Source organism: Pagrus major, chromosome 11, assembly GCF_040436345.1.
Source record: "Pagrus major chromosome 11, Pma_NU_1.0".
NCBI classification, from domain to species: domain Eukaryota; kingdom Metazoa; phylum Chordata; class Actinopteri; order Spariformes; family Sparidae; genus Pagrus; species Pagrus major.
In genome coordinates, this window is record NC_133225.1 from 5,744,272 (window position 1) to 5,759,150 (window position 14,879).

General features: G+C 42.8%; 1 protein-coding gene across 2 annotated transcripts in view; it reads left to right on the forward strand.

The window, feature by feature from the left end:
• Positions 1-5,070, forward strand: part of LOC141004391 (uncharacterized) — a 130,176-nt gene extending 125,106 nt beyond the window's left edge. For both annotated transcript variants that reach the window (XM_073475851.1, XM_073475852.1), the window contains one exon: positions 1,072-5,070. In XM_073475851.1, coding sequence (XP_073331952.1) covers positions 1,072-1,294 — 223 coding nt within the window. In that variant the 3' untranslated portion in view covers positions 1,295-5,070. The remainder of the gene's footprint in view (positions 1-1,071) is intronic.
• The last annotated feature ends 9,809 nt before the right edge of the window (positions 5,071-14,879 follow it).

Genomic DNA, 14,879 nt, shown 5'->3' on the forward strand with positions numbered 1-14,879 from the left:
TTATCCTGTGTGAGAGAAACTGAGAGGACAAAGTTGACAATATCGCTTTTATAAAGTCTTGGTGATTTTTGACAGACCCTCAGAACAAACTGTATGCACATGTGCCCATAGCATGACTAAGTGAAGGTCCTTGTAACATCTTGGCCGATCATCAGACACTGATATGCTGTAACAACCCTGTCCTAAGGATACATTCATCAAATTAGCATATGTGACGTCAAAAGACTGATAAGGCCGTCAAATAATGACTGAATTTTCTCTTTTTGGGTGAACTTTTCGCTTTAAAGGTCTTGATATTTTCCAAAACTGACAGTAGATGTGCACATGGTTCTGTTTACAGGTGTAGGCATTAAATATCTGCATAGCTAGATGTTTTCAGGCTGCAGTCAACATATGCAGCTATAAAATTTGGGCAGCACCCGGAGACTCGCTGTTATGTGGAGGCCTACATGGAGGTACCATCCAACCATCCACATTGACCTGCTCACCTGTCAGGCATCCTGGATTAGAAAAAAAAATGTTGCCAGTGAATGTACTGCGGTATCTCTGTATCGGGGCAAAGGCAGCGGTGAAGACATCAGTTCTTGGTTTGGACTGCTGGCATATGAAGATGGAGAATGCTTCTCCACTTCCTCCTACTCTATGAAAATTAGGCCAGATATGAGCGCTGCCATATTGCACTGGTGATGTCATTTGGAGCCGGAGTCTGGAGACGTGGTATCGAGGTCCTGCCCGCACACCTACCCGCTCAATGGCGAGCAGGACTCAGCTGTCAATCTCAATCTTAGGTCATCAGCGTGATAAGAACGACCTGAAATGACAACATGAACATCAATGAACATCTCCACTCTCTCACTATTCAGCCGGCGTTTCCCACATACTTTAAAGACTGTTAATAGGAGAAGTGGATCTTAATAATGAGATTAGGATTATGTTTTTTACACTTACAAGGTTATTTGAGATGAGTCAAAGTGTGAATGAAGCTAATTGAAGTTTCACAAGAGAAATATGTGGGATAAGTCTCTGAGTTTCCTCTCCTCATGTTTGTTCTGCGTTGGTGTTTTTCCTCAGGTGTCTGTGCAGCTACCTCAGCAGTCGTTACCAGCGGGCCGAGCAGATCTCCTTCACAGTCCGGCCCAGAGGCTCCGAAGAGGACCGAACGAGCCCCGGCCACCGGGATCGCTCTGAGGCTGCTTCAGCAGCGGCAGGTCACGCTCCGTCTGCGTCCTCACCCAGTCAAGTGGACAAAGGGAAAGTGGACGCGTTGAAGAGCGGATGTCTCGGCCTTTTCTGAACCACTAACAGAGTTTACAGAACACTGGGTGAGAGTAAATCATTTGGGTATTATTCAAGATATCAGTTTATCAGCGTGGCGTTTATGAGCTCTTGCACTTTAAAAACCTATTTTCAAGGTGTCAAATATTCTTATTTTCCTCTATGTCAAACCCCTCACACTCTCACTTGGATATACTGTATTCTCACAAACCGCAAATTGAGTGTAAGGAAGAGAGTGCATGCAGCTTTGCATGAGCGTGTTCGGGCAAAGAGGGAGGAAAAAAAAAAAAAGAAAAAAGCCTAAGATCATTCTCTTTCCCTAATGATGTCCACACAGAGACAATGGGGCGCCGCTCTGATTAGTGTCACCTGTCCTTGTGCATCTCATCAGCTCCATTATGGCTCCATCTCCCATGCTTCTCCTGCTAATTGAATAGCCTGTGAAGTGGTGACGATGACGGGGGCAAGAGCAGCGTCTGTCCCACTGCTGCTTCACAAATGAGAGTAAAGCTTCCCAGGGAGACGCTGCTGTTTTTCTTAAAACATAAACCATTATCATACGGATAGAAGGAGTGTTAACAAGTAGCCCTCGTGTTACAATACCATCAGATCGTCGGCGGATTATGTTCGTATAGATAACGGCTTTGAATTAAGCGTCTGCTGTACGTTTCGACGGGGATCAAAGGCAGCAGCACACATTGCTTCAGTGTAAAGAAATGTAGCCGTAAGATATTCGCTAATGACTTTCATGTGTGAGCTCCTACAGTAGCTGCACATGGCGACTACAGTATGTGTAGAAGTAGAAGTGTGTAAAAGCAGCATTTTTGACACATTGGGAAATATGAGAAAAGTGTTAAAAATACTGGAAGGCTACAGCCAGCTGGTTACCTTAGCTTAGCACAAAGACTAGGAAACATGGTAAACTAGCCTCAATTGGTCAAAAATTGGGAACAAAATCCACCCGGCAGCACCTGTTTCTCTATTTTTCAGGGGAATCGTATGCTGGACCTTTCCAAAAGTGTCAGACCATTCCTCTAGAGGTGCAATATGTAAGAACTGCGCCACCTGTTGATTTCAAACTCTAAACAAACAGGGGGCAGCATAATACTACGATAACCACTAACTGCAGCTGCTTTTAGCTTGTTAGCTCAGTTAGCAGTGCAGCTAGCAGTCCTATTACCTGACTCAAGTCTGCCCAGACCAGAAGCTCGGACCACCAGGTAGTGTTGGTGTTTATACCACTAAGACAGGTGCTTTGAGACCCGGAAAGAGGAGGCTTTCAGACAGGAGGCAGGGGGCCCGTGCTGGGCTTGATAGACTTCTTTGAGGTAACTTCACATTTAGATGATCTTACCACTCTCACAGAGAACTCCAACTATGAGAGACTATACGACAATCAGAGCAGACGGAGATGACGTAGATCTGTAAAATCATTATGAGGCGCGTTGCGTCTCTTTGTGGACAAACAGCTGGGAAAAATAGGTCCGCATATGCGAGCAAGTGTGCAGCCCTGTGCCTGCATTTGAACCATCTCTGTTGGATCTTTCTATCTTCGCTGAGAGTTTTGGACATATTACTTTAATTCTTACTTGCAGTATGTAATAATAATAATAATAATAATAATAATAATGCTGCAGCAGAGAGGGTTGTTGAGAGTTATACTCACTCTGCAGATCAACCTGTTTTTATTCTCAGAAGCTTCAGAGTTTCGGTGTGTAGGATTTTCAAATGGGAAAAAAAGACAAACTAAAAGTAAAAATGAGGAAAAACTCTTTACGCCCCCTTTAAGTTGGGACCCCTGCAGCTTTTAGCCTCTGCAGCCTGTTCACCTGCATTACCTGACTCTCCAGCCTTCTGCTTATTTCAGCAGAAACTCCTCCTACTGCAGGAGACGACAATTAGCCAATCAATTAACCAACCATTAGCTTATATCAGTGCTTTATCTATCACCTGATAGAGAACATCTATAAGTTAACAGTTTGAAACCTCAATACATTTTTTTTTTGTGACTCTGGCAGTGATGCCAAAACAACTTAACATAACACAACCGTTAAAGGTTTCACAGCTTCATGTTCATTAATCACCAAACACCTCAGCCACCTGCCGGCTAGATGGTAGAATCAAAGTGACTGAGTGTTGTGTGATGATGTGTGATGTGTGTTATACTTAGAGGTCATGAGGCATCCCCGTGCTTTTACAAGAAGCTCTGTGTGTAAGACAAAAGCTGTCAGAACGACCTTTTTTCACAGGTAGCATGAGACCAGAAACAAGGAACGATGGTCCGTCAGTAACAGTCAGGTCTTTGCTGACGGGCTTAATGTTTATTACAGTGGATTTGACTGTGTGTGGATGACAGCTATGCAGCACACTTAGTTTGTATTTCCCAACTGAAGCCAAAAAAGGTCACGGTAAGGCACGTGTCCTTACAGACTGAATGACTACCCTGTCAAACCCTTGGAAAGAGTTCGAGCTAGTCATCCATCTTCCTTTGTTTGGTTCAAGCACATGCTCCTCGGGCGTGGCGCAATAATAGCAATTTGGAGATCGTATTGATAAGACCAAAGTCAAGATCACTTGTGCCAAGCAGGATTTCACAACAGAGCCTCGTGTATCTGACAGCCAACCTGTTGAAACACTTGAAAGTGTCAGATATCGTGCACAGTCCTGAATCTCTAAAAATATAACCATACTTTCCTCGATCTCACGAAAACTTGTGTTTAAGATTGTGTTTACATTCAGCTTGACTTCAGGATTTGGTCATCTGAATAAGTTAGTAATATAGCTTTTTCATTGCCAGCTAAATAATCGGGCTGCATCCTGTCAGGACAAGAGATAAAGCCTGAAACATGCTGACAGACTTCACTGTGTTTCAAACCCAAAAAAATCTTGCTCCAAAGTATTTTGAGTTGTTTTCAGTGTTTTATATATATATATATATATATAATTGTTTTTAACTTGTGTACTGTGTTGCCATATTTGTTCTCACTTGTTTTTTTAAGTTACCTTGTCTCATGCTGCTTTTATACTTCTGCGAGCCAAAGACAATTTTCCACTCTGGCGGACAATAAAGATGTATTCTGCTCTATTCTGACAGACCGAAAGCAAATACAGTGTGTCGGTCTGTCCTGCGTCAGTCTGACGATACTTCTTAGTATCATCACTCGGTTGTTTTTGTCCTTTTTCATGGAATTTGTTGACAGTGATCAAAATAGGAAAGCCTCATCCTTCAGACAGGAAATTCAGCCACCACTCATGTAAATTATGATATATGACATTAATAGCTGAGCTATAGCTTAACTTCTTATGTTGGGTTGTATGTTATTAAGCAAGTTCCTTGTGTGTGCAATCATACAATCCTAATTCTTACTCACAGCAGTTGCAAGATATCATGTTTTCCTTCTTGTCTGGGTCAAGCTCTAAAAAACAACTACATTTCCCACAATGCAACCCGTCACAGCATCTTGTTGTTAGACTCTTGCTCATGTCACTGAGTTTGTACCACAGGCCTTTCTGTTACTAATTGGGTGCCCGCAAACCACAGCCAAGATAATGCCGATGACATCATCTGATCACCCCGATGACATCATCTGGGATTGTTTTTCTAAAACTTGACGCTGATGACAGGATGCAACTGTTTACAGGAGTTCCCCTTTAATGCATAATGTTCATGATGCACTGTAAATAAATGTCTCCTCTTTGAATGTAACTCACTTGTATATGAAATTGTTATATTGAATAAATGAATGCTTTTGTTGAACAACTGCTGTGTTGTTGAAAAAAACTAATAAAACGTGAGGCGGGCCTCTATCTGACGTGAATCCACTCATTTTCAGGACTATCTGCGTTTAGTCAGATATTTTTCAGATCTGCAAAGAAAAACCTTGAATTAACAAAAGAAGTCTTTTATTTTGATTGGATAAACATTGCCAGCTGTGATGCGGGGCTGTAATGTCGGTGCCTCTCCTGCCAGGCAGGAGCTCTGCCGTTATCTGCATGAGCCTGAGGCACAGCTAATGTAAAAAGATCCTCCTCACTCTGCTCTGCTCTGCTACCAGCGAGCTCTGCAGGCTTATCCTGCTCAGTCCTCCTCCGTTTCACCTCTCGGTCACAGCCAAGTGACTCTCAGCTGTGCACCACCTCGGCTCGGGCCTTTTTCTACGGACAGAAGAAGAAGTGGAGCAGTATCTCACTCAAGCTCTATCTGCTAAATGCCACAACAACAGGACTGCAGAGGCTTCCCAGTGTCCCCATGCCTGTATGGTTCCCGGGGCTTAATGTGTGCGCGTGGAGGCCAGATGGACACTTTCATGAGTGTATGAGTGTGGATTATTCTGCCGGCTACATCTGGGGCTCCACATGGTACAGCAGACTGCGGTAAGAGAGGCAGGTGGGCACGTGGGGAGGGCCACCCCTCCAGTGGGCTCTCTTACATCTATACCCACCGACAGGGCATCGCTGCAAATGGCACGCTGAAAGGTTACTCGACGATCCCGCAAGACAAATGCCCCTCTGAATCCCGGTAAACATCCCGTCCTTAACTTCCTGTCTGACAGCAACAGCTTTCCGTCTCCAGGTGTCACATGTATTGTTCTTCTCGTATCCTTTATCTGCAAAAGCATTTCTTTCCCCGTGCACACCTTTCGGGGAACAGTGCAGCGTGTTGCTCAAGGACACTTTGAAATGTGGACGAGATGAGCCGGGGATCGGGCCCCGCCGCTCCTTATGATTAATGGCCTCCCACCTGAGCTACAGCTGCCCATAATATGAACATGCCACCGCCATCAACACATTATCACATTATGTTCTGATTCATTGTTGTCACTGTTCATCACCGGGTCAAACAAGCAGATCATATGACGGCGTAGCAGGCAGACAATAGACGGTAATGCTGCGCGGCCGTGAGAACAGATTAGAGCTGAAACCATTAAGTCAATTTATCGTTTCGTCAATTAACAGAAAATTAATCCAGAGCAATTTAATTATTGATTAATTGTTTTTTTGGCCTCTTGTAAACGAAACCCTCGCCATATAATCATCTTATATAGTTGTCACAGCGAACATGTTAACAAATGGTTGCCTGTTTACTCATCATGCATACAAACAAACAAACAGAGCAGCATTAGCATTCACCTCGTGTGTGTGTGTGTGTCCATCTGACGAATCTAAAGTCCATTAAAGCTAAACTCAGCAGCTATTTACCAACGCTACACTTCTGCTGTTTGGTGCTGGGCAGGTATCACACTTGGTTTATCAGACTTTTCTTTTTTTTTTAACTAAAAATAAAGGCCTGCTTTTCCTGGAAACGAGGTTAGAGCAATAAAACTGAGCCAAAACCGTTTAGTTGGGTGTCATTAACCAAAACAATGAGCTATAAAACACTAAAATGCTCCGTAGAGTTGAGAAGAAACGCAGTCAAATTTACAAATAAACAACACTGCTCACATAACACATGGTGATTTGACCCAGTGTTAAAGGTGCAATATGCAAGAATTTGGCACAAATATGGGGCAGCATTTACCTAGAGTAACTGTAACTGTAGCTGCCGTTAGCTCAGTTAGCTGTGCAGCTGCTCCTGTTTAAGTTGAAAAACTTTAAATAGATAGTTTAAACACTGTTCACATTACACATAGTGATTTGACCCGTTGTTAAAGGTGCAATATGTAAGAATTGGCCACTTGTTTAATTCATACTCCAAACGGGGCAGCTAACTACTGCCAGCTGTAACTGCTGTTAGCTAGTAAGCTCAGTTAGCCGTGCAGCTAACGGGCCGGGCTGGGAGCTCAGAGTACCGGGGAAGTGTTGGTATTTACACCGCTAGCACAGGAGCTTTGAGCCTGGACAGGCCAGGGCTAGCTGGCTAGCATGCTAAACATTGCAACACAATACATTAATGTCGTAACGTCAAAACTGTTATTCCTCCACATTGTGTCTTTAATGTTTACAACCAAACTTCTTACATTTTACATAAATAGCTAACAGATTTATTGACCATGAAAATACTAGCTGTAGCAAGATGCTAAGTTTGCCTTAGCATTGATTTCATACACATTTAATATGTTGTTTTGAGAGTCGAGGTTGATATCAGTGAGAGAATATTCTGAAACAGTAACGCCGGATTACTGATGCTTTGTTTCCTGTGAATCCAGCATTGGAAATGACGGACCCCGCCACTAATGATGAAAACTACTATACAAAGAGGTAAATACTAAATAATGATCGGCTGAACGGACAATAAAAAGCGTCGAAAACAGGGTCTGACTTCATGAAAATCAAAAAATGTAAACCAAGTCGTTCCATTTTGAAAGTAAACTTTGCTCCGACGCCGCTCACACAACTCAACTTATTAATGCTTCACACTCAAATGAGATTGAACTGGAGCCAATGCCTTTGTGAGATCAGAGCTCATTAGACGAGTCCACCTCATAATGAGTGGCCAGATCCATCAGGAGAGATAAACCTCCTGCTCGGCTCTGACTGAGCTCCAGTTGAACACACTCCTGGCGCTTTGGACCACATGTGAACAAGATATTTTGCTTTGAAGCACCCACACACAGATTTGAATCAGCGTGTCAGAGTGCCAAATGTCCTAGGTCGTGAGTGACGGGGGATCCGCTTTAGAGTCGGCTACCTGTTGAGGAGGATTAAACAAAATACAGATGGTGTTTACATATTGAACAAACAAAGGCAATCTCAGTTCTGATGATGGCAGAAAACGCTTTAATCGAGACGGAGTGGGAAATAGATTCATGGACTCTATACGCTACAGTTTTTATCAAGACGTTTCTCCCCTTCCCACATTTGTTGAGTCCCTGGCTGCAGATAGGAAGTCGTGAATGATGTTTTTCCCGCCCTGTGATAGAATCACATATGACCCTGAGATCACCTCTGAAGGACGAAGGCTGCCGAGTGTCCGGGCCGCCGCGACACGAGCGCTCTCTGATCCACCGCGGGGTCGACTTGAATAAATTAAACGAATTACCAGCTGCCTTGTGCGAGCTCGCAGGATGCAGGGTGGCATGAGCACGCCATTACAACAATGATAAGGATATCTGCATGGCCTCGTGTTAAAGGAATTACACATAGCATCCAGAGCCTTTAAGAGAGTCTGACAGTTTTGCGCACACTGGCAACTTGGGGATGACATGAAAATGTGTGTGGCTGCAGAACGGCTCGGCTGCTGCTGCCTGGCCCGAGTCGTGTCGTCGTGGTTGGGGGGGTGGGGGGGGCGGCACTGAGCGGTTGGCTTGCTGAGAAGTCAAACAAAAAAAAAGAAGAGGAGCGTGGAGTCCTATTGTGATGCAAATGGACACAGTATTGTGCTTAAACAATGCATTAATACGTCCCCCTTTTTTGAGCAGATAACATCACAAGATGCACAATAACCGAAATGATGTCCTCCGAGGGTTATTTAAAGCGATATGACATCAAATCCTGACATTGCAAGAAGTGCTTACTGCCTGTCCGACTGGCTTTTTGTCTCCAGCTTTGATAAAAACAGATGAAGGATAGAAGGCTGCTTTTTGAATCCTAAAGCCTCTACATGGGAAACGTCCATTTGCATAATATTATGTATATTATATTCCGCTCCGTTCTAATGTTGTGAATGTAAACTGAAGTTTAAGTCCCGATGCGCGAAAAAAACACAGTAAAGAAGTGTAGCTTAAACGCAAGACACGTGGCAAGGTGTCCGATAACTTTGTCTTCTACCTGTAATCTGATGCCGGGCGGAGAGGAGGGATCGGCCTCACTTCCCCTCCGGGGTGATTTATGATTGAGGACATGTTAATAAAAATATCAAAACAATCTGAGCTCTGGTGGGGGAGATACCGGTCCGCTACGTACATCATGCTCGACAGGCCTGTGCAGGGAGCGGCCCCCGCTCGGTGATATTATGCTCGTGTGGATGCCCCGCTGCCCTGCTCTTGAATAGAATATGCAGCTGTTGTTTGTTTTTGGGAGGGTCGGTGGGGGTAGCGCTCCTCACACAAGGTGACATTTGCGTGGAACATGTGCTCCTCTCAGCCCCGATAGGTGAACCATCTTGAAATGCTCCCAGAGGAGCCAGGGGGTTGGTTTTCCCTCCATTCAAATCCCATTTAAGTTGAAAGCCTCTTTAATTTGAACATGTGTTATCATATTACAGCCGGTGATATGAATAAACACCCACGTCAAGCAGCACCGTTCACACTCCACACAGTGATCAGACCTGTTGCAACGTGTAAGATAATGGACAACATATCACCAGAGTAACCGCTAACTGCTGCCAAATGTAGCTGCCGTTAGCTCAGTTAGCCATGCAGCTAGTACCGGGGAAGTCTTTGTGTTTACAGCACTAGCACATGACCAAAATTCTTACGTAATGAACCTTTTATATGAGAATGTAGGCAATTTGAGGAGGTCACCTTTCACTCCGGGAAACTGTGATGAATGTTTCACAATGTCTGACATGTTATAAACTAAGCAGCAATAAATTAGAAAAATAGCTAAGAAAGACAAAAAAATGACTAAAAGTAACGTTGGATTACAATCTGTATTGTTTACTGTGACTCCAGCATAAAAATGGCGGAGTCAGCCAGTAACGATGAAAACTACTATATAGAGAGGTAGTTATGAAATGATGCTAGACTGAACAGACAATAAATAATAAGAATGATGATAACGATAATAATAATTCATTTTATTTATACAGGGCTTTTCATGATACTCTCAGACACTTCACAAAATTGAATTTAAAAAAATACATAAAAAATACGATCTTAAACAGGGTCTGACTTTATGAAAGGGGATTATAACTTTAAGCGATTATCACTTGAAGTGATTCAAAGGAGCCCCAGAAAAAGACTTTTTTTTTTATTTGGACACGTATTATCATATTACACCCACTGAATAAACACTCTGCTCTCACTAAAGGACGCGTATCCGAAACTCTCAGGAGAGACACATCCCAAACAGTTCATTAAATGCCCAGAATGACAGGATGAAAAGATACAGCGCTGTGTTCACTTCTCACCCACAGTGTTTTTTTCCTTCATCTCTTCTCCCCGTCTTGCTTTTTGATGGAGTTATATGGAGTTTGGGTTTGGACGCACAGTAATTTAGTACGTGTTAAAAGCCGCTAGCCTTTTAATACTCGCTTCAGTTCCTCTTCCGATATCAGCGTTCCTGAAATCTCAGTGATTTTCTGTCTCCAGCACAAAAACGATCACAAAGTACGCTGTCAGAAAAGAAAATGTTCTGAAACATGGAATCCACTCCAGACGCACCTCGATCGCTGCTGCCAGGGAGCACACGGTGTACTGATGTTGTCAAAGTGCTACACCCATGCAGCATTACAGCTCTCTCGTGTGCTGTTCAGTGGAAAAGTTTACATTTCGGAGGCTTTTGTCACGTCTTCTATAAGCGAACCACACAAAACGCTTGCTGTCAGGTGCTACGACCTCGCCATGCCGCAGTATACGCTGCTTTCTTCGCTTTTTCTTCACGAGCAGCTCTGACGCTTGGAAACAGCCATCTGCAATCCTTTGTAATCTACCTTTGTAAGTGGAGACACTCATCTTTTCTCAAAGGTCATCGCAGTATTAAGTTTTACCTTGTAATCATGATTTTTTTTTTATCCCCTTATGGCCTATCAGCACGTCAAGGCTGTCAGGCGTCATCGTCACACAGGAAAGAAAGCCGAAGACATTTTTCTACAGAGGCGGTGTTTAGTTAAGTGAACAGTGAAATTTGGAGATGGGATGAGACTTAACAGGCTTTCAGTGTGACATCAATCCGTCTTCACACAGCTGCAGAACACTACACGTGTTTGTGGGAAGGAGAGCGTCACTTTTCAAATTGCCTGCGTCCTTTCAAATGGAAGTCAATGGGGAGAAGTTAAAGGATAATTCTGGTGTATTAAAAAAGTTAGGCTTCACTTGTGGCTTTCATATCAGTTACGATAATGACGCACCGACCAGTTTAACTAGACCGAATCGCTGCGACATCACCGACCGGGCCGGAAACACTGGTCGCAAACAAAAAAATAATCTTATATGAGGAAATGACAACCAACATGTAAATCCTTCGACTTAAATCCAATTCAGAGTGACGCTGGAACACAACACGTGGCCTGTTGCACTCATTTTATTTTATTTTTTTCATAAATGTTTATGTTGGCCACTTTTCTTGGGTCACTCCACATAAATAGGAGGCAGCATATCAACAGAGTAACCACTAACTGCTGCTCATTATAGCCAACACTTTGGTGTAGCTTTCTTTGGCTGTAGCTGCTAGTTAACGTTAGCTCAGCTAGCCGTGCAGCTAGTGGCCCTAAGCTGACTCGAGTCTCCCAAGACTTGAAGCGCAGACCAACAGTGTGTCGTGGATCCTGCGGGCAGTGGAAGCAGTCACAGCAGCCTCCTGGTGAACACGGCCGTGGGAGTGGGACCGAGCATATCGTAGCCTCGGACACCGGGGGTGAGAGTACAGAGGTGATTTACAGCAGCTTGAACCAGGTCTCAGACTTTACTTGTGAGTTTTATTTTGTTTCTGCCATTGTATTATTTTGATTATAGATTGTTTTGCTCTGTTGATATTTAGCGAGTTTCTTTCATTTATCTATGACTCTATAAAAGCTAAGAGAGCTTGTGAAATGTACAAAGCGATACTACGAAACAGGGCGGGTCGCGGCTAGCTAGTTAGCATGCTAACTAGCTAGTTAGCAACTTCAGTAGATATCTCTGAAACACATCACTTAAATAACTATTTCTTCATATTCGGTTGATCATTTTAAATGATTTAAACTAAAACTCTTCTCTAGATGTTACATTTTGCACCTCCATCTGATTGCTCATGCTTTTTTTTAAGCTGTTGACGTGTTCCCAGATTTTATCAATTATATTGATAAGTACAATGTCATTATTCCCAATAGGAATGGTGACCAAGACTACAGATATAAGACTCAAATGATAGTTGAAAAAGGTTTAGATAGTTGCCTGAACACAACAGCAGGCAGCTGATAATTTACAACCACCAACATGCATTTTTAAAAATGTTCTCAGCAGCCCTGTAGCGTGTTTCACCTTCAGCTACCATCAAAAAACACCACTTCTCAGTTAGTTTGAGCAGCACTGCCTTTATTGATTTCCCACACAGTCGAATCATTGTCTCCTAACAGAGCAGGAAAACATTCCTTCAAGATGAATTTCACCCAACATGAGCTGTTGCACCCTGACACTGGCAAAGTTAGACTTGTATAAATGTCAAGAGAGATGTGTCCTCCTTTTGTTCGCTGCAGAATTTGCCAGCAGCTCATTTCCTCCAGGAACGCATTAACAAAGCAGTTAATTCTATCATTAATTAAAAGGAATCACAATTCAGTGAACACTTCAAATTAATCTATTGAGATTTGCTCTCACACAACGCTCACATTCCACTTTCTTTGTCTCATCAAAGAAAATTGCAGCTCGAGAGGCATGTTTTTTTTTTTTTTCCCCTCCTCGTGTCATTTCCGTCTGGTCCTGTGTAGCTCCGTTAGCAAAGCATGTCACAAGCATTGCCAGGGTTTGACGGTTTGATTCCAGGGGGATTCATCCGTGCACATGAGCACACACGTAGCATTAGCAAGGTGCTAACGCGTATGAAAAAAAAAAAACATCTTTCGAGACATATTACGAAGGTGTGAATGCTCTATAACTGATTTTTAAAGCGTAATTAATGAAACTCGAGCTGCAGCTCGCGTGCTCGTGCGGTGTGGAGCAGTGAGTTCATATGAAATTGATCTAGAAGCCATTGTTTTCTCTCTTTACATTAAGTAGAAGAATAATGCAGCAAAATGTTTATCTGGCCGTTGGCCCGCGCCGAGCTGTTTATCTCCTCAGTCACTGGAGTTGGGTTATAAATACTCTGGGCTTGGCGTCTCCACAGTACAGAGCCACTTGGAGGGTGATAAGGTGCTAATTAGCAACTGTTAGCAGGAATAAAAAAAAGAAAAAACTACATCCACAGAATGAAGCACATCTCGCCGTTGCCACCGAATGTTCCTCCGATGATCCTTTTCTCCTCCGCTCGCAGACACCGAGGCTTGAGAGATGTCCCTTATTAACACTGTGTACAAGAAACTCTCCTTTTTTTTCCTCCCTTCCAGGCAAGCCAGGTCTGACAAATTAAAGCTGTGGAGTCATTAGATTAAGATAAGAACTTATCTTTTACTCTCAGACAGACTTTTATCTATTGTATTTTTCTTCTCTCCCATCTCTTTCATTCCCCCTCCTCTCTATCCCCCCCCCCCCAACATTCACTGTGAGATTGTTAAAGTAATTGGGATGTTATGTGACCAGAAAGGCCAGATAAGTTTTTAACCCTGTCATGGATTAACCTCTCACGTCTGAGGTAGGTCACGAAAGGTGCAGTCGGAGACATGTTAAGACTCATTTAAAGGGAATCTTGATGTATTATTGTCGGCGGACGGCTTGTTTTTTCTGCAGGTACATGTGCCAGGAGGTCTGGAGATGACTTCTGTACGCTGTCAGGGGTTATTAAAGCATAAAGTGTATCTTTTTGGGGTCGCTGGGCAAAGCCCGGTGTGGGTGTCTTCATCTCTGAGTACATCATTTAGAAACGTTTCAACCAGGGTTTCATCACATGCTTCCTGAAAGCTATATTAGATGACCTTTTAAAGTTAATCACAGTCATGCTCTGTTCGAAAAGAGAATCTGCGTCAAAAGAGGTGAAAAAAGAAAAGAAAAAGAAGGAATCTCTCATAGAAGAGAGCTCTCTGAACAATTATAGTCAGATGTGTGTATTTGACCCGATCTCTGATGTTTCTATGTGTTTCTGTGTTATTAATTAAAGGGCCATTATGTAGTTAACTCAGATGTTATGTGAGAATTTCTCTTTAAAATCAACACAATATGAAATAACAACTATGAAATAATGTAACACATGTCTATGTATTGTGTTGCTGAGATACAGTATATATTGAAGTTAGCATGCTAACCAGCTAGCCCCTAGCCACGTTGTAGAATGATAGCCCGATAGTAGACGACACTTCCCAGGTGCTCAGGAGTCAGCTAATATGACCGCTACCTACATGCTAAACAGAGCTAACTAGCTAACAGCGGGTACAATTAGCAGCAGTTAGCAGCAGTTAGTGGCTACGCTGATGATCTGTTTGGAGTATGAATTCGACAAGTGGCCAATTCTGACATATTTCACCTTTAATAAGGTAATAATACAAACGGAACAAACAAGCTGTTTATCAGCGGAAAATAAGGTCCCTAGAAAGGTGGCAGGGTCCGCCACATATAAACAATTGTGTTGTCCTTTAAGGTCATTTTGTTTATTCAGTTTATTCGGTCATTAAAATAAAAATAATTTGTTTATTTTGTTTGTTTGGGCATAAAAATTAATCAATCAATGATTAAAATTTCTTCTGCAAAACTACATACTGCACCTTTAAAAAGAAGAAAAAAAGAGAAAGAAGAGTCCCTCTCACAGAAGCATAATGAAGAATAATTAGCAAAGCAGCTCTCTGAACATCACATTAACTATCACCGTCAGATGTGTGTGTATTTGACCCGATCTCTGATGTTTCTGTGTGTTTTCTGTGTTATTAATATCTGAGG